The 26,357-nt window shown below is 51.4% G+C and overlaps 1 protein-coding gene across 3 annotated transcripts in view; it reads left to right on the forward strand.

Annotated features, from left to right (window-relative positions):
• LOC140402559 (uromodulin-like) overlaps positions 1-26,357 on the forward strand; it is a 60,273-nt gene that overhangs the window by 18,811 nt on the left and 15,105 nt on the right. For 2 of the 3 annotated variants that reach the window (XM_072490410.1, XM_072490409.1), the window contains exons 4-6: positions 10,324-10,400; positions 10,494-10,658; positions 23,746-23,928. In XM_072490410.1, the coding sequence (XP_072346511.1) occupies positions 10,324-10,400; positions 10,494-10,658; positions 23,746-23,928 (425 nt within the window). The remainder of the gene's footprint in view (positions 1-10,323; positions 10,401-10,493; positions 10,659-23,745; positions 23,929-26,357) is intronic. The other variant, XM_072490411.1, reaches the window with a different exon arrangement.

Below are 26,357 nucleotides of genomic sequence, written 5' to 3' on the forward strand. Positions count from 1 at the left end.
AGAATGTTGCCTGGTATGGAGGGAAGATCTTATGAGGGAAGGCTGAGGGACTTGAGGCTGTTTTCGTTAGAGAGAAGAAGGTTAAGAGATGACTTAACTGAGACATACAAGATGATCAGAGGATTAGATAGGATGGACAATGAGAGCCTTTTTCCTCAGATGGTGATGTCTAGCACGAGGGGACATAGCTTTAAATTGAGGGGAGATAGATATGGGACAGATGTCAGAGGTAGGTTCTTTACTCAGAGAGTAGTAAGGGTGTGGAATGCCCTGCCTGCAACAGTAGTGGCCTCGCGAACACTAAGGGCATTCAAATGGTCATTGGATCGACATATGGATGATAAGGGAATAGTGTAGATGGGCTTTAGAGTGGGTTCACAGCTCGGCGCAACATCGAGGGCCGAAGGGCCTGTACTGCGCTGTAATGTTCTATGTTCTATATTCAATGTCCGGACCGATGATGGCCAGCATGCCGTAAGCCTTCTTGACCCCCCTAACCACATGTGTTGCCACTTTCAGTGATCGGTGGACATGGGCGCCCAGATCTCTCTGCCTGTCAATACAGGAGCGCACACTCCGTGGTGAGGGCCACACACTCCGTGGTGAAGGACACACACTCCGTGATGAGGGACACACACTCCGTGGTGAAGGACACACACTCCGTGGTGAAGGACACACACTCCGTGGTGAAGGACACACACTCCGTGGTGAGGGACACACACTCCGTGGTGAGGGACACACACTCCGTGGTGAGGGACACACATTCCATGGTGAGGGACACACACTCCGTGGTGAGGGACACACGTTCCATGGTGAGGGACACACACACTCCGTGGTGAGGGACACACTCAGTGGTGAAGGACACACAATCCGTGGTGAAGGACACACACTCCGTGGTGAGGGACGCACTCTCCGTGGTGAGACACACACACTCTGTGGTGAGGGACACACTCTCCGTGGTGAGGGACACACACTCCGTGGTGAGGGACACACACACTCCGTGGTGAGGGACACACACTCCGTGGTGAAGGACACACACTCCGTGGTGAGGGACACACACTCCGTGGTGAGGGACACACACTCCGTGGTGAGGGACACACATTCCATGGTGAGGGACACACACTCCGTGGTGAGGGACACACACACTCCGTGGTGAGGGACACACACTCCGTGGTGAGGGACACACATTCCATGGTGAGGGACACACATTCCATGGTGAGGGACACACACTCCGTGGTGAGGGACACACACTCCGTGGTGAGGGACACACTCTCCGTGGTGAGGGACACACTCTCCGTGGTGAGGGACACACATTCCATGGTGAGGGACACACACTCCGTGGTGAGGGACACACACTCCGTGGTGAGGGACACGCACTCTCTGTGGTGAGACACACACACTCCGTGGTGAGGGACACACGTTCCATGGTGAGGGACACAGTCCATGGTGAGGGACACACACTCCGTGGTGAGGGACACACACACTCCGTGGTGAGGGACACACATTCCACGGTGAAGGACACACACTCCGTGGTGAAGGACACACACTCCGTGGTGAAGGACACACACTCCGTGGTGAGGGACACACACTCCGTGGTGAGGGACACACATTCCATGGTGAGGGACACACACTCCGTGGTGAGGGACACACATTCCATGGTGAGGGACACACACTCCGTGGTGAGGGACACACACACTCCGTGGTGAGGGACACACACTCCGTGGTGAGGGACACACATTCCACGGTGAAGGACACACATTCCACGGTGAAGGACACACACTCCGTGGTGAAGGACACACACTCCGTGGTGAAGGACACACACTCCGTGGCGAGGGACACACACTCCGTGGTGAGGGACACACACTCCGTGGTGAGGGACACACACACTGGTGAAGGACACACACTCCGTGGTGAGGGACACACACACTGTGGTGAGGGACACTCACTCCGTGGTGAAGGACACACACTCCGTGGTGAGGGACGCACACTCTGGTGAAGGACACACACTCCGTGGTGAGGGACACTCACTCCGTGGTGAGGGACGCACACACTGTGGTGAGGGACACACACTTCGTGGTGAGGGACACACACTCCGTGGTGAAGGACACACACTCGGTGGTGAAGGACGCACACTCGGTGGTGAAGGACGCACACTCGGTGGCGAAGGACACACACTCCGTGGCGAAGGACGCACACTCGGTGGCGAAGGACACACACTCAGTGGTGAAGGACACACACTCAGTGGTGAAGGACGCACACTCCATGGTGAGGGACACACACTCCGTGGTGAGGGACACACACTCCGTGGTGAAGCATGCCGTTGTGCAGGAATGTTTTGGGATCCACGAGTGTCGATGCTCGAGGACAGCGCGGATCGTTGAGTTCATTCCAACTGCTCCCCTGTCACAAGGAGGTAGCCAGGGGCTGTCGGGCCCCCACAAGGTGGAGGATCAGCTTGTGCACAGCCCAGGCCCTTCCACCCAGGTGACTCTGGGAGTGTCCCGCCCATCCGAATTCCCTCTTGCTGTGATCCCCTTCAGCTCCAGATCCAGAGGCCGATGAGGATGGCATTGTCACACAGCAGGATCGCGAAAACAGGCTGGTGGCAGCAAGTCCTGGCCCTCTCGTGGAGGTCCCTCAAGCTCATCACAGACAACAGGGCATGGTACTAAGAACCAAGAAAAGTATAGCACAGGAACGGTCCCTTCGGCCCTCCGAGCCTTTGCTGATCCTGATGCCCTAACTTAAAAAATAAACGTTCTGCCCTTACTCGGTCCGGATCCCTCGATTTCCTCCCTATTCATGGACCCATCCAGATGCCTCTTAAATGTTGCTAATGTGCTGCTTCCCCACATCCTCTGGCAGCGCGTTCCAGCCACCCACCACTGTCTGTGTGGAAACCTTACCCCGCACATCTCCCTTAAACTTTCCCCCTCTCACCTTGAAACTGTGCCCCCTTGTAATTGACACTCCCACTCTGTCTGTGCCTCTCGTAATCTTGTAGACCTCTAACACACTCCGTGGTGTCTCCCCTCAGCGTCCGTCTTTCCAGTGAAAACAATCCCAGTTTATTCAAACTCTCCCCATAGCCAACACCCTCGAGACCAGGCAACACCCTGGTGAATCTTCTTTGCACTCTCTCCAAAGCTTCCGCTTCCTTCTTATAACGAGGTGATCAGAACTGCACGCAATACTCCAAATGCGGCCTAACCAAGGTTTCCCACAGCTGCAACATGATTTCCCCACTCCTGCACTCAATGTTCTGCCTGACGAAGGCAAGCATGTCATCTGCTTTCTCAATCACCTTGGCCACCTGTGTTGCCACTTTTATTGAACTGTGGACCGGCACGTCCAGAACCCTCTGCATGTTAATGTTCCGAAGGATTCTGCCATTTACACCAAAATGCATCACCTCGCATTTGTCTGAATTAAACTCCATCTGCCATTTCTGTGCCCAAGTCTCCGATCCACCTAAAACCTGTTGTATCCTCTGACAATCCTCGGCACTCTCAGCAACTCCACCAATCTTCACGTCATCCGCAAACTTACTAATCAGACCACCCACATTTTCATCCAGATCATTTATATGTACTACAAACAACAGCGATCCCAGCACTGATCCCTGCGGAACACCACTAGCTACAGATCTTCGTTCTAAAAAACACCCTTCCACCGCTACTCTCTGTCTCCTGTTGCCAATCCAGTTCTGTGTCCATCTCGCCAGACCACTCCAAATCCCTTGGAAGTTTATTTTTTGTATCAGTCTGCCATGTGGGGCCTTGTCAATTGTTTTACTAAAGTTCATCGAGCTGCATTCACAACCCTTCCCTCATCAATTTTCTTTTTCACCTCTTCAAAAACTCAATCAAATTCGTGAGACATGACTTTCCCCGTACAAAACCATGCTGCCTGTCACTAACTAGTTCATTTTCCTCCAAATGTGCATATATCCCGCTCCTCGGTATCATCTCCAAAAGCCTCCCCACCACTGATGTCAGGCTCTGCGGCCTATAATTTGCTGGATTATCCCTGCTTCCTTTCTTTGACAAGGGAGTAACATTGGCTTTTCTCCAGTCCTCTGGAGCCTCATCTGTGGTCAAAGAGGATGCAAAGATGTCTGTTAAGGCCCAACTATTTCTTCCCTTGCCTCCTGCAGAAATCTGGGATAGATCCCATCCAGCCCTGGGGATTTGTCTACCGAAACGCAATTTAGGAATCTCTGCATACTGTCTCCAACTCCGCTGTGGACCCTGGGGATGCAGCAAGACATATCAGCAGGGTTAGAAAGGTCAAGAACAGCGTGGACATGGGTGTTGGTTATTGTAGATAACACACACCTCTGGAAATCAACTCTCACTTACTGCACCCTCGCGATGGCTCCTTGTAATCCCTGTCGTCCTGTAATGCCAGCCAGACTGACTGGGTTCTCTGTCCAGAGCCTCCTCCATTCTCTCTGCAAGGTTCCTGCACAGTGGTAATGTCCCCTCACAGTGACTGAACACATCAGTCAAGCCTGTTCCTCGGACGTCTCGCCCAATGTTCAGGCCGACGGTCACACATCCCTGTCACTGTCAATCTGGCCTCTCTGAAAATGGCGCCCTGCTCTTTGCAGCCAAAAAATGTTCACCTCAGCCTCCGGTGACATCGAACCTCAAGGTCACAGGTCAATACGGAGGACGTTCGATCAGGAGAGGTGAAACCCTTCACACGAGAACGCCAGAAAAGGACCATTGGTCATTGAGAGTGAGAGAGCAGCCATTAGCCAATCAGGAGTCTTTGAAGGTATCTGCACTGTCCCCACTGCCAATCATCATCATCCTCTTGGAATGTCGTGTCTATGGGCTCGTTTCCTCTCCATAACACGAGCTTCACTGTCAGACAGAGAGCAATGCTCCTGGAGGGGAGGTGAGGGTGGTGGGATGTACCCAGTAGTTCATCTCATCACCATCCATCAATCGGCGGCTATGAGTGCGTCCCAAACTTCTCTGCCCCATCTGGCCATCGACTTCATGGCTGACCACCTCACCTTCCAGGACCTCCTTTTCTTCGTCCACCACACCATCTTCCTCATCCGAGGAAATGTGCTGCTCCTCTGTCTCCTCCTCAGGCAGTTCCTCGCTCCTTTGGGGTGCCAGGGTGTGCAGAGTATGATCAGGTGAGCAGCGCCCTCTGCAGACTGTACTGCAGTCCTTCACCAGACCAGTCCAGGCTCCACAACCTCACCTTCAGCATCCCTCTGGTCTGCTCCACCAAAGTGTGAGTTCTCACATAAGTATCGTTGCATCTGATCTCTGCTGCACTCTGTGACCTCCGCACTGACACCATCAGCCACGCCCTCAGTGGGTATCCCCTGTCTCAGAGGAGCCAGTCCTGTAGCCACTGTGGACCCTCAAACATGCCAGAGATGGAAGAGTGGCTGCGGATGTCTGATTCGTGCAGACTCCCAGGGAACAGACACACGCCTGGAGGATTCACTTGGTGTGGTGGCAGACGAGCGGAACATTGAGGGAGTGAAAGTCCTGGTGATTCCCAAACTGCATTTTTGATGCATGGGGATCTGCTACATCAATGCAGTCGATGGCATCCTGCATCTGTGGCAAGCCAGAAATCTGGGCAAATCCAACAGCTCTTGCCTGGTCCTGGTTGAAATGCAGGTAGTTGGGTTTCCTCGGGAAGATGTGACCATCATCTCCTGCATGCACTGTGTGCGGAAACTTGTGAGATGCTGCAAAAATCACACCTGGAGCACTGGACGGTGCAAGTGGCATAATAGGTAAGGATGGCTGTGATTTCCAACGCCACCGGCACTGCATGCTCTCCAAGCCCTGGTGGCACAAACTCCTGTAGAAGGGGCATTAGCGAGACACCATGTCGTGTGCGGGCTCCACACTGACAGTGACCCGGAGCTGGGATCGAACCTGGGATCTCGGTGCCGTAAGGCAGCAATGCTAATCACAGCCATTGTGCTGCCCTATGTAGTTAGAGTTTTGATAGGATAAATGGAGAGGCTCTCTACTCTAGGGAGCTGGTTAGACAGTCATCAATTCAAAAGAGGTCAGGAGCTATTTCTTCATGCAAGGTTCTTGGAACAGAAAATGTTTTGCTACCAAGTAGTGGAGCAGGGGCCATTGCAATTTTAGGGGAATGAGTGAATAACGATTGAAATAAAGGAATTTGAATGTTTATTGGAGAAGTGGGATTAGCTTTGGGTCACTAAAAATGTAAATGGATTAACAGCTCCTGCTTTGATCCTATGGGCCAGCTGCAGGGGGCACGATTGTTTTGCCCGGTTGACTATTTCCCTCATTGCTAGCTTTGGTAACAGAGCATGTGCAAAGCTTTTGCCCCGAGGAGCCTGCTTTCCTTTTGATGCAAAGGACCTGCAACATTCCGCGTCACCAGTAGGACTTTGTGTCATGGGGGCTGGCGACATGTCTCTGCACCTTTGGTCAACTCTTGCCGCCCCCATAGTTTTTAAAAGCTGCTGCTTAGCTGGGCGTTCCATTGTTCAGCCAAGCAAATTGCCAGTCAAGCTCCAGTTAAGTTTTTAGATGCCTGTAGCCTGTTCAATTTGCGATTGAATTCTTTGAGAGGAGATTCCTTCTCTATTGGGACTTCTTAATTAGCTTTCTGAATATCCATGTATCATTGTGGGATCCTTCTTCATAAGTCATTTACTTTGGAAGATTTAAAAAACAATTGGATCAGCTTTAGGTCTCTAGTGTTTGAGGAACTATCCTGAATGTGCCAGACTGTACCTAAATTAGAGGGATACCTAATTTATGCCTGTGTGCCATCTAAATGGAGCAGGTTTAGCACAGTGAGCTAAACAGCTGGCTTGTAATGCAGAACAAGGCCAGCAGCAATCTAAATTGTTGAGGCAGAGACAAAGACAGCTTTATTAACCAAGGGGGACAGGCACAATACATTTACAGCATCTCGCCCAGTTTCTATCCCTAAGCTAGTCGGAAATACTCAGCAGGTCGGTAGCACCTATGGAGAGGGAAACTGTTATTATTTTGACTATGTCTCTTCAGAATATAGGAAGAAAAAAATAGATGAGCACAAATTAGAAATGCTTTTTAAATAAAGAAGGAATAAAATGCATAGAGTAGGGAAATCAAGTTAATCACTTGAGAAGGATTGATAAAAGAATAAATAAAAGAACAAGGTATTATCTTTGGGGAAAAGACTCCAGGGGAAGGGAGTGATGCTGTAGGAACGAACAAAATGGGTTGTGATGCTTGGTGTTGGAAATTAACTTGGGGGAATTAGATAGAATGTTATGGAGATACAGATTTTAATGGCACGAACAAATGTACTTGTGGGCAGGAGTGGAAAATAAACATTAGGTTATAGTATTTTTAGGAGTACATAAGTCCATTTGGTAATGGAGAGAAAGGATGTTTTGGAGAGAACAGGCTGATTCTTGTGTTTCATCATCAAAGGGAGATTCGCTTTAGTGAGTTGTACCACCGACCCCCCCCCCCGGCGGCGCGCTCGCGTGCACACAGCGAATTGTGCTATCAAATGTGCAGCGAAGGATGCGGGGGTTCTTATTGAAACATATAAGATTATGAAGGGAATAGATAGGATAGATGCGGGCAGGTTGTTTCCACTGGTCGGGGAAAGCAGAACTAGGGGGCATAGCCTCAAAATAAGGGGAAATAGATTTAGGATGGAGTGCAGGAGGAACTTCTTCACCCAAAGGGTTGTGAATCTCTGGAATTCCTTGCCCAGTGAAGCAGTTGAGGCTCCTTCTTTAAACGTTTTTAAGAAAAAGATAGATCCCTTTCTAAAGAATAAAGGGATTCGGGGATATGGTGTACGGGCCGGAGAGTGGAGCTGAGTCCACAAAGATCAGCCATGATCTCGTTAAATGGCGGAGCAGGCTCGAGGGGCCAGATGGCCTACTCCTGCTCCTAGTTCTTATGTTCTTATGTTCTTATGTCCCGGGACAGGCAGAGTCTTCAGCAGCACTGGCTGTCATTCATCTACAGGATGGCCAGGCTCCATCTGTACACTCCGGCCAATGGAAGTCCCCTCTGAGAGGCCGCTCTCTGGGCATCTGTCCTGTGACAGGCCCTTCCTCCTCAGCGTTCTGATCCTGCCTCTGGATGCACCAGAAGGCCAGTTCCACAGGCTGCACCTTCCCATTGTGCTCGTCACTGCAAAAGTAAACACTTGATGTATATCTTTTTTCTCCCAGGAAACAATATTTGCCCAAACACATTTGGTAGCCATGTCTCGATGCCAAATGACTCGTATGCTGGCCTCCAAACTGAGTACCTGCAGCTCAAAGGTTCCCAAGGCCCCTTCGCCAGTTCACCTCCTCGCCCCAAGGCCCCTTCGCCAGTTCACCTCCTCGTCCCAAGGCCCCTTCGCCAGTTCACCTCCTCGCCCCAAGGCCCCTTCGCCAGTTCACCTCCTCGCCCCAAGGCACCATGTCATTGAACCCGGCAATAATGGGAGATTTCCAGGAAAATGGAGCAAAGGCACAGAATAAAGGGACTTCCTGGGATGAGGGAGATATATGTAAACATAGAAAGATTCACGATGCAGAACGAGGCCATTCGATCCATTGTTTCTATTCTGGTTGAAAAGGCAGAGCGCCCCCTTCTGGCTCAGTCAGACTGTGCAGTTCACACTGCCCTGTGGGTGAAAAGATTCATCCTCATCCCCCCCCCATCAATCTTCCAAAAATTACTTCCAATCTTTGCTCCTGGTTATTGATTGCTCTGCTGATATAAACTGGTTCTTCCTAATCCACTCGTTCCAGATTCCTCCCCATTTTATACATCACAATTAAATCTCCCCTCAGCCTCCTCTGTTCAAAGGTAAACAACTCCAGCCAATCTCCCCTCCCGATTACAATTTCCCATTCTTGGCAATATCCTCATTAATCATCTCACTCCGTTCTCAAGTCTGATCACATTCAAGTCCGATACCTCGGGAATGTCCCTGTCCTGTGGTGACCAGAACTGTACACCGTCCTCGAGCTCAGGTCTAACAATTGTTTTATACAATTCGAGAAACACCTCCTTCCTCTTCCACTCAAGGCCTTGACCAATAAGGGAAAGTGTCCGAAACACCATCTTGACCACCTTATTTCTCTGCCTGCTATCATCAGGAATCAGTGATATAAACTCTGAGATCCCTCTGCACTACCACACATCTCAATATCCACCCCTCATTGTGTGGTCGGTCCCCTTGCAGTGATTGTCCTCCCAAAACCCATTTCCTCACACTTCCTCACATGGAGTTCCGCTGCTCACATATCCACCCACCTGACCAGCCCATTGATAACTTGCTGCAGTTTACAGCTTTCCGCCTCACTCTCAACCACAGGAACAAGTTTCACCTCTCCTGCAGACATTTAATCATGTCCACAATTCCATGTCATTGACATATACCACAGGAATAAAGGAACCCAGTCCGATACCTCGGGAATGTCACTGGAAACAACCTTCCAATCTCAGTAACACTACCCAGAACCCTTTGCTCTGGCAGAGAGCCAATTGGGATCCAGCTCACCACTATGGCTGGATCTCATCAGGTTCCAATTCCCTGATCTGTCCGTCTTGTTGGATCTTGTCAAAACTCTTGGTCAACCCCATGCAGACTGCATCATGCACATTACCCTCATCAACTCTCCACGTTACTTCCTCAATGTAATTAAATTAGTCAAACTCGCCTTGCCCTGAACAAATCTGTCCTGACTCTCTTTGATTAATTTATGTCTTTTTAAACCATGATTTATGTAATATCATACAATTATTTCCCGTAATTTACCCACAACAGACATCAGGCGGAGTGGTCTGTCCTTCGTGCTCCTGTCTCTTCATCCTGGTTTTATCAATGTGATTAGTCCTCCAGATCTCCGGATCCACACCTATAGCCACGGTCGATGGGTGAAGCTGCTTTGAGTCTTTGTTACATCTTCCCTTGTTCTCCTCAGCAGCCTCGGGTACATTTTGTCTCTTTCAGGGGATATGTCCACTTTCCAGGGTGCTAAACATGGTAATAGTTCCTCCCTGGCTGAGTTTATCTCATTGCACATTTCACACACGTCCTCCTGAATACAATGTGAAATGGAAACAGAACAGGCTGGAAATACTCAGCAGCTCAGTCAGCTTCTGTGGAGAGAATCAGAGTTAATGTTTGGTGTTGTGATAACTCCCCTGTCCTGACGAAGGGTCATCACAAACAGAAATGTTAATTCTCTTTCTCTCCACACAGGCTGCCTGACCAGCTGAGTAATTCCAGCTTCATTGTATTTTGCTTTCCCCAGTACAGCGACTGACTGTGTGATTGTTCTTTCAGTCCTGGTGGATCGATCATTCCTGAGACTGTTGTCCCAATCAATCACTGCTCCACACACGCCTCAGGCTGGTTAAACGGTAATTTCAGACTCTATTGCATCAGATTTGCATTGACTGTCCAACAGTATTAACACTGGATACACTTTTCACTCTTTCTCTCCCTCATTTCAGGTGTTCATCCCACTCCGGGTGACGGGGAGGTGAGGAGGAGAGTTTGTTTTCACTGGAGTGGAAATACCTGTCAATGGACTCAGGAAATAAAGATCAAACGCTGCAGCGATTACTTTGTTTATTACTTGTCGACGGCACCCGCCTGCAGCCTCGCTTACTGCACAGGTACATTGGGGGTTTTAAATGGAGTAAACGGGTAATTCTGGGATGTCCCAGGTCAGCAGCAGCAATGACAAAGTTACATCAGACCTTCCTGCTGTAAGGGACTGAAACCCAAAGTGTAATTTCCAGCGACAGGAACTGAATCAGACACTGTTACAGCTCCTTTGTAACCCTTTCCCAACTCAGTCACCTTGCTGCAGTCGGAGGGGAAACGCTCGAATCAATTCCAAAGGATGTGAGAAATGGACACTTGGAGAATGAGGATCTGACTGGACACAGTCGACATGGGTTAATGTGGGGGAAGATGTTTGATGAACATGTTGGACGTTTTTTGGGATGTTACTGACAGAATTGATAAAAGGGATGTCGAGTTCCTGTATTTTCAGAAGGCTTCGGATAAAGTTACCAACAGGAGTTTGGTCAACCAGCGAAAGCAATGGAACAGGAGGCAAGGTGTTGGCAAAGAATAACGATTGGTTAATAAGCAGAAACCAGAGAGTGGGAATAAAGGGGTGACTCTCACATTGACAGCCTCTGACGAGTGGGGTCCACAAGGCTCAGCTCTCTGGACCGCCCCAGCTGTTATTGATCAATGATTTGGACGTGGGGACCAAATGTAATCTTTCCAAGATTGTGAAAGGAGCAACGTGAGTGGGAATGTGAGCTGTGAGGAAGATACAAAGAGTCTTCACGGGGATTTGGACAGATTTAGTGAGTGGACAAGAACATGGGAGATGGAAGAGAACATCGAAAATGTGAGGTCATCACTTTGGTGGGAGGGACAGATGTGCAGATTATTTCTCAAATGGTGAGAGATTAGAAAGTGTAAACGTACAAAGGGAGCTGGGAGTCCTCATCAATAAGTCACTGAGACCCAGCATGCATTTACAACGAGCAGTTAGGAAGTGAATTGTAAAGGGGAGAGACCGGGAGGGAGAGGCCGGGAAGGGGGGGAGGGGGGGGGAGGGAGAGACCGGGAGGGGGGGGAGGGAGAGACCGCGGGGGTGGGGGGGGGGGGGGTGGGGGGGACACAGGGAGGGAGAGCGAGGGGCGACACAGGGAAGGAGGGACAAACAAGGCTAGAAAGGGAATCGGGCGACAAAGTGCCACAACCAAGGGCTCGAAACAAGGAATCGCTGCATGCACCCACCCAATACGGTCTCTGGGCAAAGGGAGACCCCAGAGTGCAGGGGACTACCCGTGTGGCGGACGCTCAGTGGGCGGCCATGTTGGGTGCCCCCTGGACAAAGGGAAACCCTGGAGCGCAGGGACCCGACCGCATGGAGAGAGCAGTGACAACGGCCATCCTGGACGGCCCCCTAACAAAGGGAAACCCCGGAGGGCAGGGGCGCAACCACCAGGTAAGTATGGTTAATCCCAGAGGTGCGATGGGGCAGAAGCCCCCCAGCAGGATAGTCACCTGGAACGTAAGATGACTCAACGGCCCAGTGAAGAGATCCAGAGTCCTCACCCATCTAAGAAATATGAGGGTCGACATAGTCTTCCTCCAAGAGACACACCTGAGAGAGCAGGACCGACTGCGGGTAAGAAAGGGCGACAGACCTACCATTCCTGCTATGGAACAAGGGCCAGGGGGGTAGCGATATTGATCGGCAAGTGGACGATGTTTAGGGCGACAAAGACAGTTACGGACCAGGGGGACGGTATGCCATGGTCAGCGGGGCCCTGGATGGGGCACCGGTAGTGCTAGTTAACGTGTACGCACCCAACTGGGACGACACGAGCTTCATCAAGAAGACCATGGCAGAAATCCCTGACATAGCGACGCATCGACTAATCATGGGGGGGACTTCAACTGTGTACAGGACCCAAAGAGAGACAGATCAAACCCCAAAACGGGGAAACCCTCAAGCATGGCAAGGGAACTCAGTCACTTTCTGGAGCAGTTGGGAGCGGTGGACCCCTGGAGGTTCGCCCACCTGGGGGAGAAGGAATTCTCCTTCTCCCCAATACCCAATGTATACACCAGAAATGACTTCTTTGTGGTAGGGAAAACGGTGCTTCCGGGGATAGACAAGGTGGGATACTCCGCAATTGTGATATCAGACCACGCTCCACACTACATGGACGTGAGGCTGGAGACGGGCAGGGCCCAACGCCCCACATGGAGGTTGGACTTAGCCCGACTTGCGGACAAGGCCTTCAACGAAAGGTTATCACGGGCCATTGCAGAGTACACAGAGAACAACCAGGACGGGGAGGTCTCACCCTCCACGTTCTGGGAAGCACCAATGGCCGTACTAAGAGGGGAAATCATCGCTTTCAAAGCGCAAAGAGATAGGGAGGAACGGATGGCGAAGCAGCAGCTGGTGGACTCCATACTGGAGGTAGACTGTAAATACTCCGAGGCCCCGACCGTAGAGCTCCTGGCGGAGAGGAAAGAGCTACAAAGGAACTTTGACCCGCTCTCCACCAGGAAAGCAGTGCACCAACTCCGCCAGGCACGTGGGACCCTATACGAACACGGAGACAAAGCCAGCTGCCTGTTGGCACACCAGCTGAGAAAGCAGGCAGCCACCAGAGAAATTGCACAAATCAAGGATACCAGAGGCATGCTAGAAACAGAACCAGAAAAGATCAACAAAACCTTCAAGACCTTCTACCAAGGGCTGTACACCTCAGAGCCCCCAATGGGGGAGTCCGGGATGAACCGGTTCCTTGATGGACTGGACATTTCTGTCGTGGGGGAGGGAAAAAACAGGGCTTCGAAGCACCACTAGCACTGGGAGAGATCATGGACAGCATTAGCTCCATGCAGGCGGGGAAGGCGTCGGGACCCGACGGGTTCCCGGTGGACTTCTACAAACAATTTGCGACAGCACTGGCCCCGCACCTGCGGGAGATGTTCACAGACTTGCTAGCGAGGGGCACACTGCCGCCCACGCTAGCACAGGCCTCAATCTCGCTGATACCTAAGAAAGACAAAGACCCAACAGAATGTGGGTCATACAGACCCATCTCACTGCTGAATGCAGACGCCAAAATACTGGCCAAAATCCGAGCCAAAAGGTTAGAAGACTGAGTACCTGAGGTGGTCGCAGAGGACCAGACGGGCTTTGTCAAAGGTAGACAGCTTACCTCGAACATCAGGCACCTGCTGAATGTGATAATGACCCCCTCCGGGGAGAGAACACCAGAGGTGATCGTCTGCCTAGATGCAGAAAAGGCCTTCGACAGAGTCGAATGGAAATACCTCAGAGAGGTACTGGAGCGGTTCGGGCTTGGAACAGAATTCACCTCCTGGGTAAAGCTCCTATACAACGCTCCCATGGTGAGCGTACGGACCAACAAACCAACTCCCGATACTTCCAGCTGCACAGGGCCACCAGACAAGGATGCCCACTGTCCCCGCTGCTGTTCGCTCTCGCGATCGAGCCACTAGCAATCGCGCTCAGAGCAGCAAAAAGCTGGAGGGGGTTCTGAAGGGGCGGCAGAGAGCATAGTCTCACTCTATGCAGATGACCTGCTCCTCTACATTTCGGATCCGCAGAGCAGCAGGGACAGAATCATCGCGCTCCTGAAAGAGCTTGGCGCCTTCTCGGGCTACAAACTCAACATGAGTAAAAGCGAGATCTTCCCGGTACACCCACAAGTAGGTGGGGCAGCCCTAACGGGACTGCCGTTTAAACAAGCCCGACTCAAATTCCTACCTGGGGATCCAAATAGCCCACGACTGGAAAGGGATCCACAAATGGAACCTCACCAGTCTGACAGAGGAAGTAAAAAAGGACCTGCAAAGATGGAACAGACTCCCACTCTCCCTCGCGGGGAGAGTCCAGACGATCAACATGAACGTGCTGCCCAGGTACCGCTTCCTATTCAGATCCATCCCGATCTACATCCCCAAGGCCTTTTTCAAAGCACTAGACAAACTAATCATGGCGTTCGTATGGGGGGGGGGGGGGGGGGGAGAATGCTGGGATCCCAAAGAAGGTCTTACAAAAAACAAAATCCAGGGGGGGGGCTTGCCCTCCCAAACCTACAACTTTACCACTGGGCGGCGACGGCCGAGCGAATAAGGGGATGGATCAAGGAGCCAGAAGCCGAATGGGGACGCGCGGAAGAGGCCTCCTGCAGGGGGACCTCCCTCCGGGCCCTCGCCATGGTGGCGCTCCCATCCCCACCCAAAAACACTCTAGCAGCCCGGTGGTAATAGACACCCTCCAGTCCTGGAACAACTACAGCAACAATTTGGCCTGACCAGAATGTCGAGTAAAGCTCCCATCTGCAACAACCATAGGTTCCCGCCAGCACTGACTGACGCCACCTTCAAAAGGTGGGGACAGGACAGAAGGACACTGACAGTCAGGGACCTATACACGGACGGCAGGATCGTAACACTGGGCGAACTGACAGAGAAATTCCAGCTGGCCAGGGGGAACGAGCTAAAAAACTAAAAAACTTCCTACGAAAGGAGACAGGGACATACCCACAACCCCACGACAGACACTACTGGAAGAGTTACTGAACGCAAGCATACTAGATAAAGGAAACTGTGGTGACATGTATGACCGACTGGTAGAAGGGGCTGACACCGTACTGGACGCAACAAGAATGAAGTGGGAGGAGGACCTGGGATCGAGATAGGGCGGGGACTCTGGAGCGAAGCACTGCATAGGGTCAACTCCACCTCCACATGCGCAAGGCTTAGCCTGACGCAACTAAAAGTGGTACATAGAGCCCACTTAACAAGAACCCGTATGTGTAGGTTCTTCCCAGAGGTGGAGGACAGATGTGAGCGGTGCCAAGGAGGCCCAGCCAACCTCGCCCACGTGTTCTGGTCCTGCCCCAGACTTGCGGGGTACTGGGCAGCCTTCTTCGAGGCAATGTCCAAGGTGGTGGGGGTGAGGGTGGAGCCATGCCCGAAAGTGGCGGTCTTCGGGGTTTCAGACCAGCCAGATCTATTCCTGGGGAGGAGGGCGGATGCCCTTGCCTTTGCCTCCCCGATCGCCCGCCGTGGAATCGTGTTCGGCTGGCGGTCAGCAGCACCGCCCAAAGCTGCAGACTGGCTGGCGGTCAGCAGCACCGCCCAAAGCTGCGGACTGGCTGGCGGTCAGCAGCACCACCCAAAGCTGCAGACTGGCTGGCGGTCAGCAGCACCACCCAAAGCTGCAGACTGGCTGGCGGTCAGCAGCACCACCCAAAGCTGCGGACTGGCTGGCGGTCAGCAGCACCACCCAAAGCTGCAGACTGGCTGGCGGTCAGCAGCACCACCCAAAGCTGCGGACTGGCTGGCGGTCAGCAGCACCGCCCAAAGCTGCAGACTGGCTGGCGGTCAGCAGCCCCCCCAAAGCTGCAGACTGGCTGGCGGTCAGCACCACCCAAAGCTGCAGACTGGCTGGCGGTCAGCAGCACCCAAAGCTGCAGACTGGCTGGCGGTCAGCAGCCCCCCCCAAAGCTGCAGACTGGCTGGCGGTCAGCAGCACCCAAAGCTGCAGACTGGCTGGCGGTCAGCACCACCCAAAGCTGCAGACTCGCTGGCGGTCAGCACCGCCCAAAGCTGCAGACTGGCTGTCCGACCTCTCGGAATCTCCCCAAATGGAGAAAATCAAATTCGCCGTCCGAGGGTCAGACGACGGCTTCCACAGAACATGGGAGCCATTCACCCAATTGTTCCGGGACCTGTTTGTGGCCAACGAACAAGCAGAAGAATAGCCAGGTAGCCAAGAAACAGGGGAGAGGAGCCAAAGCATGAGAGGGAGAGATAGACCCGGGGGGGGGGGGGGGGGGGGGGGGGGGGGGGGGGGGCACGAGCGGGGAGAGGGAGAGATAGACCGGGAGAAGGGTGGGGATAGACCGGAAAGAGGGAGAGATAGACCGGGAGAGGGGGGGGGGGGGGGGGGAAGAGACAGGGAACAATAGAGGAGAGCCAGGGAGGGGGGAGGCAAGGAGACATTAACAAATTTAACGTCCAAAGGAACAGAGAAAACGGGGAAGACGGGAGGGCCGCAGAAGCGGAATGAGATGACAACGGCAGCGAACTCCGTCTGGGAGAAGCAAGGGACGACAACATTATGAACAGATGCCTACTTATGTGTGTAAATAATTTTGCCAAGTGTACAGAGCTGCTGCTGTTGAGCGGGGGCATAATACCGTCCGGTGGCTTCTCAGGGAAAATTAAAACGTCAGCAGCAGCGACCCAGAGGGGAGTGGGGGTGAGGGCTCCGTTGGGAGGGTGTGGGAAGACTGAGGCGCGTGGGGTCACGTCTAGTCAATTGCTGTTGTATATTCTCTGATTGCACTATGTTAATGTTCACTCTATTTTGCTGTGTTAGGATTATTACTATTTATTATGAAAAACATTGCAAAACTTTAATTAAAAATATTTGTTTTTAAAAGGAAGTGAATGGTATGTTAGGCTTTGTCAGCAGAGAATTGGAGTCCAGGAGCAGCAAAATCTTGCTGCAAATTGATAGAACTCTGATTAGACCAAACCCCGAGTGGTTTGTGTCGATGTGGTTCCTTATAGAATCACAGAATCACCGAGTGCAGAAGAGGCCCTTCGGCCCATCGAGTCTGCACCGATGCATGAAAAGCACCTGACCTGCCCACCTCATCCCATTGGCCAGCACTTGTCCCACAGCCTCGAATGTTACAATGTGCCAAGAACTCAGCCAGGTACTTTTTACAGGATGTGAGGCAACCGCCTCCACCACCCTCCCAGCCAGTGTGTTCCAGACCGTCACCACCCTCCCAGCCAGTGTGTTCCAGACCGTCACCACCCTCCCAGCCAGTGTGTTCCAGACCGTCACCACCCTCCCAGCCAGTGTGTTCCAGACCATCACCACCCTCCCAGCCAGTGTGTTCCAGACCGTCACCACCCTCTGGGTAAAAACTGTTTTCCTCAAATCCCCTTCTTACCCGAGGAAGGATATTATTCCCATTGCTGGAGTTTACCGAAGGTTCACCAGACTTGTTCGTGGGGTGTCTGGTCTGTCTTACAAAGAGAGTTTGAAGAACCCAGACATGTATTCTCTCAGGATGATATAGACGGGCTGGTTAGAGGGCCAGAACAGCGGCAAGTGGAATTTACCCTGAAACGTGTGAGGTGATGCATTTTGGGAGGAGGAACAAGACAAGGGAATGTACAGTGAACGGCAGGAAAGGAGGAAGCACAGAGGACCCGCGGGATCTTCGGGTTCATGTCCACAGATCCCTGAAGGCAGCGGGACAGGTAGATAAGGTGGTTAAGAAGCATATAGGATACGTGCCATGGCATAGAATATAAAAGCAGAGAGGTAATGATGGAGCTGTATAAAACACTGCTTAGACCCTGGCTGGGAAACTGTGTACGGTTCTGGGTCACCACACTATAGGTAGGATGTGATTACATTGGAGAGGGTGCAGAGGAGATTCACCAGGATGTTCCTGGGTTGGAGTGTTCCAGCTCTAATAATAATAATCTTCATTGTCACAAGTAGGCTTACATTAACACTGCAATGACGTTACTGTGAAAATCCCCTGGTCGCCACATTCCGGCGCCTGTTCGGGGACACAGAGGGAGAATTCAGAATGTCCAAATTACTAACAGCACATCTTTCAGGACTTGTGGGAGGAACCCGGAGCACCCGGAGGAAACCCACACAGCCATGGGGAGAATGTGCAGACTCTGCACAGACAGTGACCCAGCCGGGAATCGAACCTGGGACCCTGGAGCTGTGAAACAACAGTGCTAACCACTGTGCTACCACGCTCCCCTGGTTAGGCTGCGGTTTTCCATGGAGCAGAGAAGGCCGAGGGGGACCGGAGTGAGGTGTACACAATTTGAGGGACATGTAAAGGGTGGACAGGAAGAAACCTTTCTCCTCAGTTGAGGGGCCAATAATCAGGGGGCACAGATTTCAGACCAGCGGCAGGAGACATGGAGGGGATTTGCGGAAAAGCTTTTTCACCCAGAGGGAGGTGGGAATCTGGAACTCGCTGCCTGAAAGGGGGGTGGAGGAGGGACCCTCACAACATTTAAGTAGCGTTTAGCACTTGAAATGCCAAAGCAAACAAGACAACAGACCAAGTGCTGGGAAATGGGATTGGAATAGACGGGTGTTTGACGGCCAGCATTGACCCGATGGGCTGAAGGGCCTCTTTCTGTGTTGTGAAACTCTCTGACCCGATGAACTCTCACTGAAACCTAAAACATACTTAATGCAGAGACAGGCTCGATGTGGCTCAGGGTGGGCGTGGCTCAGGGTGGATGTGGCTCAGGGTGGGTGTGGCTCAGGGTGGGCGTGGCTCAGGGTGGGTGTGGCTCAGGGTGGGCGTGGCTCAGGGTGGATGTGGCTCAGGGTGGGTGTGGCTCAGGGTGGGTGTGGCTCAGGGTGGGTGTGACTCAGGGTGGGTTTGGCTCAGGGTGGGCGTGGCTCAGGGTGGGCGTGGCTCAGGGTGGGTGTGGCTCAGGGTGGGTGTGGCTCAGGGTGGGCGTGGCTGAGCTGTTTTCCCGGGTTTGGGAGTCTGGAACCATGAGGCACAAATTCAAAATACGGGGAAGCCAGTTCGGGCCGAGAGGGAGGGAAACTTTAAAAAATGATAAACTGACAGAGTTGTGACTGTTTGGGATTCTCTACCGTTTTGGATGCTGTTGGGGGGGATGACCTACCGGGGGAAGGCCCCAGCGGCCAGGTCTCTGGCACTGAGTCTGGCTCTGGGGCTCAGAAGGGAAGGGGAGAGAATAGAAAAGCAATAGTAGTAGGAGATTCAATGGTTAGGGGAATAGATAGGAGATTCTGTGGTCGCGAGCGAGACTCCCGGAAGGTATGTTGCCTCCTGGGTGCCAGGGCCAGGGATGTCTCGGATCGTGTCTTCAGGATCCTTAAGGGGGAGGGGAGCAGCCAGAAGTCGTGGTGCACATTGGTACCAACGACATAGGTAGGAAAAGGGGTGTGGAGGTAATAAACAAATTTAGGGAGTTAGGCTGGAAGTTAAAAGCCAGGACAGACAGAGTTGTCATCTCTGGTTTGTTGCCGGTGCCACGTGATAGCGAGGCTAGGAATGGGGAGAGAATGCAGCTGAACACGTGGCTGCAGGAATGGTGTAGGAGGGAGGGCTTCAGGTATTTGGATAATTGGAGCACATTCTGGGGAAGGTGGGACCTGTACAAGCAGGACGGGTTGCATCTGAACCAGAGGGGCACCAATATCCTGGGAGGGAGGTTTTCTAGTACTCTTCGGGAGGGTATAAACTAATTTGGCAGGGGAATGGGAACCGGATTTGTAGTCCAGCAACTAAGGTAGCCGATATTCAGGACGCCAAAGCATGTAGTGAGGCAGTGGGGAAGGGAACACTGACAAAGGAGAGTACTTGCAGGCACGGAGATGGGTTGAAGTGTGTATACTTCAACGCAAGAAGCGTCAGGAATAAGGTGGGTGAACTTAAGGCATGGATCGGTACTTGGGACTACGATGTGGTGGCCATCACGGAAACTTGGATAGAAGAGGGGCAGAAATGGTTGTTGGAGGTCCCTGGTTAAAGATGTTTCAATAAGATTAGGGAGGGTGGTAAAAGAGGTGGGGGGGGGGTGGCATTATCAATTAGAGATAGTATAACAGCTGCAGAAAGGCAGTTCGAGGAGTATCACCCTATTGAGGTAGCATGGGTTGAAGTCAGAAATAGGAAAGGAGCAGTCACCTTGTTAGGAGTTTTCTATAGGCCCCCCAATAGTAGCAGAGATGTGGAGGAACAGATTGGGAAACAGATTTTGGAAAGGTGCAGAAGTCACAGTGTAGAAGTCATGTGCGCCTTTAACTTCCCAAATATTGAGTGGAAACTCTTGAGATCAAATAGTTTGGATGGGGTGGTGTTTGTGCAGTGTGTCCAGGAAGCTTTTCTAACACAGTATGTAGATTGTCCGTCCAGAGGAGGGGCAATGTTGGATTTAGTACTTGGTAATGAACCAGGGCAAGTGACAGATTTGTTAGTGGCGGAGCATTTTGGAGATAGTGACCACAATTCTGTGACTTTCACTTTAGTAATGGAGAGGGATAGGTACGTGCCACAGGGCAAGGTTTACAATTGGGGGAAGGGTAAATACGATGTTGTCAGACAAGAATTGAAGTGCATAAGTTGGGAACATAGGCTGTCAGGGAAGGACGCAAGTGAAATGTGGAACTTGTTCAAGGAACAGGTACTACGTGTCCTTGATATATCTGTCCCTGTCAGGCAGGGAAGAGATGGTCGAGTGAGGGAACCATGGTTGACAAGAGAGGTTGAATGTCTTGTTCAGAGGAAAAAGGAGACTTATGTAAGGCTGAGGAAACAAGGTTCAGACAGGGCGTTGGAGCTATACAAGATAGCCAGGAGGGAACTGAAGAAAAGGATTAGGAGAGCTAAGAGAGGGCATGATCAATGTTTGGCGGGGAGGATCAAGTAAAACCCCAAGGCCTTTTACACATATGTGAGAAATATGAGAATGACTAGAGCGAGGGTAGGTCCGATCAAGGACAGTAGCGGGAGATTGTGTATTGAGTCTGAAGAGATAGGAGAGGTCTTGAATGAGTACTTTTCTTCTGTATTTACAAATAAGAGGGGCCATATTGTTGGAGAGGACAGTGTGAAACAGACTGGTAAGCTCGAGGAAATACTTGTTAGGAAGGAAGATGTGTTGGGCATTTTGAAAAACGTGAGGATAGACAAGTCCCCCGGGCCTGACGGGATATATCCAAGGACTCTATGGGAAGCAAGAGATGAGATTGCAGAGCCGTTGGCAATGATCTTTTCGTCCTCACTGTCAACAGGGGTAGTACCAGGGGATTGGAGAGTGGCGAATGTCGTGCCCCTGTTCAAAAAAGGGACTAGGGATAACCCTGGGAATTACAGGCCAGTTAGTTTTACTTCGGTGGTAGGCAAAGTAATGGAAAGGGTACTGAAGGATAAGATTTCTGAGCATCTGGAAAGACACTGCTTGATTAGGGATAGTCAGCACGGATTTGTGAGGGGCAGGTCTTGCCTTACAAGTCTTATTGAATTCTTTGAGGAGGTGACCAAGCATGTGGGTGAAGGTAAAGCAGTGGATGTAGTGTACATGGATTTTAGTAAGGCATTTGATAAGGTTCCCCATGGTAGGCTTCTGCAGAAAGTAAGGAGGCATGGGATAGTGGAACATTTAGCCAGTTGGATAACGAACTGGCTAACCGATAGAAGTCAGAGAGTGGTGGTGGATGGCAAATATTCAGCCTGGATCCCAGTTACCATTGGCGTACCGCAGGGATCAGTTCTGGGTCCTCTGCTGTTTGTGATTTTCATTCATGACTTAGATGAGGGAGTTGAAGGGTGGGTCAGTAAATTTGCAGACGATACGAAGATTGGTGGAGTTGTGGATAGTGAGGAGGGCTGTTGTCGGCTGCAAAGAGACATAGATAGGATGCAGAGCTGGGCTGAGAAGTGGCAGATGGAGTTTAGCCCTGAAAAGTGTGAGGTTGTCCATTTTGGAAGGACAAATATGAATGCGGAATATAGGGTTAACGGTAGAGTTCTTGGCAATGTGGAGGAGCAGAGAGATCTTGGGGTCTATGTTCATACATATTTGAAAGTTGCCACTCAAGTGGATAGAGCTGTGAAGAAGGCCTATGGTGTGCTAGCGTTCATTCACAGAGGGATTGAATTTAAGAGCCGTGAGGTGATGATGCAGCTGTACAAAACTTTGGTAAGGCCACATTTCGAGTACTGTGTACAGTTCTGGTCGCCTCATTTTAGGAAGGATGTGGAAGCTTTGGAAAAGGCGCAAAGGAGATTTACCAGGATGTTGCCTGGAATGGAGAGTAGGTCTTATGAGGAAAGGTTGAGGGTGCTAGGCCTTTTATCGTGAGAACGGAGAAGGATGAGGGGTGACTTGATAGAGGTTTATAAGATGATCAGGGGAATAGATAGAGTAGACAGTCAGAGACTTTTTCCCCGGGGGGAACAAACCATTACAAGGGGACATAAATTTAAGGTGAATGGTGGAAGATATAGGGGGGATGTCAGAGGTAGGTTCTTTACCCAGAGAGTAGTGGGGGCATGGAATGCACTGCCTGTGGAAGTAGTTGAGTCGGAAACATTAGGGACCTTCAAGCGGCTATTGGATAGGTACATGGATTACGGTAAAATGATATAGTGTAGATTTATTTGTTCTTCAGGGCAGCACGGTAGCATTGTGGATAGCACAATTGCTTCACAGCTCCAGGGTCCCAGGTTCGATTCCGGCTTGGGTCACTGTCTGTGCGGAGTCTGCACGTCCTCCCCGTGTCTGCGTGGGTTTCTTCCGGATGCTCCGGTTTCCTCCCACAGTCCAAAGATGTGCAGGTTAGGTGGATTGGCCATGATAAATTGCCCTTCGTGTCCAAAATTGCCCTTGGTGTTGGGTGGAGGTGTTGACTTTGGGTAGGGTGCTCTTTCCAAGAGCCGGTGCAGACTCGATGGGCCGAATGGCCTCCTTCTGCACTGTAAATTCAATGATAATCTATGATTAATCTAGGACAAAGGTTCGGTACATCATCGTGGGCCGAAGGGCCTGTTCTGTGCTGTATTTTTCTATGTTCTACCCCAGAGGCCAGCTGATTCGGGTTGAGGTTTGGTGTGTGGGATCGGGGGGATTGGTGGTGGGGTGGGTGGGGGTTGGAGAGAGGGGTGTTGGGTCAGTGAATGAAATGAAAAAATGAAAATCGCTTATTGTCACAAGTAGGCTTCAATGAAGTTACTGTGAACAGCCCCTAGTCGCCACATTCCGGCGCCTGTTCGGGGAGGCTGGTACGGGAATTGAACCGTGCTGCTGGCCTGCCTTGGTCTGCTTTCAAAGCCAGCAATTTAGCCCAGTGAGCTAAACCAGCCCCTGAGGGACTGTGGAAGGGGAAGAGAATCTCGTGTGGGTGGGGGTCGGATTTGGGGGATACCATGGGGGTTGCTTACTGGTGGGTGGAGGGGTTTGTTATGGGGTCAGGAGTATGTGGACTGTCCGTGTGGGGACCAGTCTGGGTAGGAGTCACATTTGTATGATTGTGGAGGCTGTTCCGCCTCCTCTCTCTCATTTGCTGAATTATTGCTTTGATGTTGTGATTTTGTCCTCACTCAGTCTCCCTCTCTTTGTGTCCCTTATTTCCAGCTGATGCTGTAGTTCCAACTCCGCCACCCAGGCCACAGACCACTCCGCCACCCAGGCCACAGACCACTCTGCCGCTCAGACCACAGACCACTCTGCCGCTCAGACCACAGACCACTCTGCCGCCCAGGCCACAGACCACTCGGTCACACATTGCATCTTCAAATGCTGCATCATCATCATCAGGTACCAGCATTTGAACTGAAACTTCACCCGGAAAACTCCCGCAGCAATCATCAAATCCCCAACTGAGGGAGTGGCTTTTATTCCTTTGCAAGGAGTGAGTGAGGGGAGTGGGATGGAGTGAGTGAGGGGCGTTGGAGATGGAGGCAAAGGCTCCCCGAGAGGCCAGACTGATCTGATCCGATCCGTTCCGCTTCACTTCCTGAAATGCTTCCAGGTTGGGGTTATATTCTGTGGGGAGTTCCTCCAATTAGGATGGAGCTCTGCCTCCTAGTCACCTGAGCATTTCACACTGGTGAATCTCAGGCCTGTCACATGCAGGCTGTTTATCTCTGAGCTGCTGCTGTTTCTGGCTGTACCTCCGCTCCCGGACCTGGTCTGTTATTCTGTATGTCGGCTGCCTTTCCGGACTTTGAAGCCTGGACTACAGCAAGGGAGAGCAGTGCCACGAGCGGTTGGATGGAGTGCAGGGGAGAGAGAGGATAGAGTTTGTCTGCCAGCAGTTGTCACGCCTGGGACCTATACTTGTTACTGGCTGCCTTTTGGCTTACTGTCTGGGAGTGGAGCACGGGGCGGTTTTGATTGGCCCACTGTCAGGCTGAAAGTGGAGGAGAACGGACTCACTTTTGGAGTGGATGGTGTCTGGAGAATGGATGCTGGAACTGTGAGAGCAGCAGTGCGGTGGCCCAATTGAATATCAGCACTGCTGTACGAATGTTGGTTTTGTTTTATCGTTGGGGGATTACTTGGGTATTATTGTATTTTTATTCTGTATTGTTACTTTGGGCTTAGCAGCTGGGTGCTCGCCAGTTGCGGCACTCCGGCTTCTGTGCACCTGGGATGGAGGGGTCCTTCCTGGTGTGAGTCAGGGGGAGGCGTGTTCTCTCTCTCTCCTCACTGTGCTCTGCCTGTCCTTTCCCGGTGGACTGTGCTGCGTGCGGACTCCTCTACACCAATGTGGGGCTGTTGCTGGAGTCGGGGGGGGGGGGGTGGGTTACGTGCACTGGCTTGAGTTCTGGCAGCTTTGCCTTGTACCAAATTGTTTGTTAGTTATCTCATGGTATTTTGTCTTGTTTTTGTACAGGAAGTTCTCTCTCCCTGTCTCTATCTCTCTCTCTAGGTGTACAGGTCCACAGGTCACTGAAAGGGGCAACACAGGTGGAGAAGGTAGTCAAGAAGCCATACGGCATGCTTGCCTTCATTGGCCGGGGCATTGAGTATAAGAATTGGCAAGTCATGTTGCAGCTGTATAGAACCTTAGTTAGGCCACACTTGGAGTATAGTGTTCAATTCTGGTCGCCACACTACCAGAAGGATGTGGAGGCTTTAGAGAGGGTGCAGAAGAGATTTACCAGAATGTTGCCTGGTATGGAGGGCATTAGCTATGAGGAGCGGTTGAATAAACTCGGTTTGTTCTCACTGGAACGACGGAGGTTGAGGGGTGACCTGATAGAGGTCTACAAAATTATGAGGGGTACAGACAGAGTGGATAGTCAGAGTCGTTTCCTCAGGGAGAGGGGTTAATTACTAGGGCGCATAGGTTTAAGGTGCGAGGGGCAAGGTTTAAAGGAGATGTACGAGGCAAGTTTTTTACACAGAGGGTAGTGGGTGCCTGGAACTCGCTGCCGGAGGAGGTGGTGGAAGCAGGGACGACAGGGACATTTAAGGGGAATCTTGACAAATACATGAATAGAATGGGAATAGAGGGATACGGACCCCGGAAGTGTAGAAGATTTCAGTTTAGACGGGCAGCATGATCGGCACGGGCTTGGAGGGCCGAAGGGCCTGTTCCTGTGCTGTACATTTCTTTGTTCTTTGTTCTTTGGTTGTTCTTTGTTCTCTCTATCTTGCTGTCTCTCTCTCTCACACATTCTCTCTATCTTGCTGTCTCTCTCTCACACACATTCTCTCTATCTTGCTGTCTCTCTCTCACACACACATTCTCTCTATCTTGCTGTCTCTCTCTCACACACATTCTCTCTATCTTGCTGTCTCTCTCTCACACACACATTCTCTCTATCTTGCTGTCTCTCTCACACACACATTCTCTCTATCTTGCTGTCTCTCTCACACACACATTCTCTCTATCTTGCTATCTCTCTCTCACACACGCACACATTCTCTCTATGTTGCTGTCTCTCTCTCTCACACATTCTCTCTATCTTGCTGTCTCTCTCACACACACATTCTCTCTATCTTGCTCTCTCTCTCACACACACACGCATTCTCTCTATCTTGCTGTCTCTCACACACACAAATTCTCTCTATCTTGCTGTCTCTCTCTCACACACAATCTCTGTATCTTGCTGTCTCTCTCTCTCTCACACACATTCTCTCTATCTTGCTATCTCTCTCTCTCACACACATTCTCTCCATCTTGCTGCCTCTCTCTAACACACATTATCTCTATCTTGCTGTCTCTCTCTCACACA

This window comes from Scyliorhinus torazame, chromosome 25 (assembly GCF_047496885.1).
Source record: "Scyliorhinus torazame isolate Kashiwa2021f chromosome 25, sScyTor2.1, whole genome shotgun sequence".
NCBI classification, from domain to species: domain Eukaryota; kingdom Metazoa; phylum Chordata; class Chondrichthyes; order Carcharhiniformes; family Scyliorhinidae; genus Scyliorhinus; species Scyliorhinus torazame.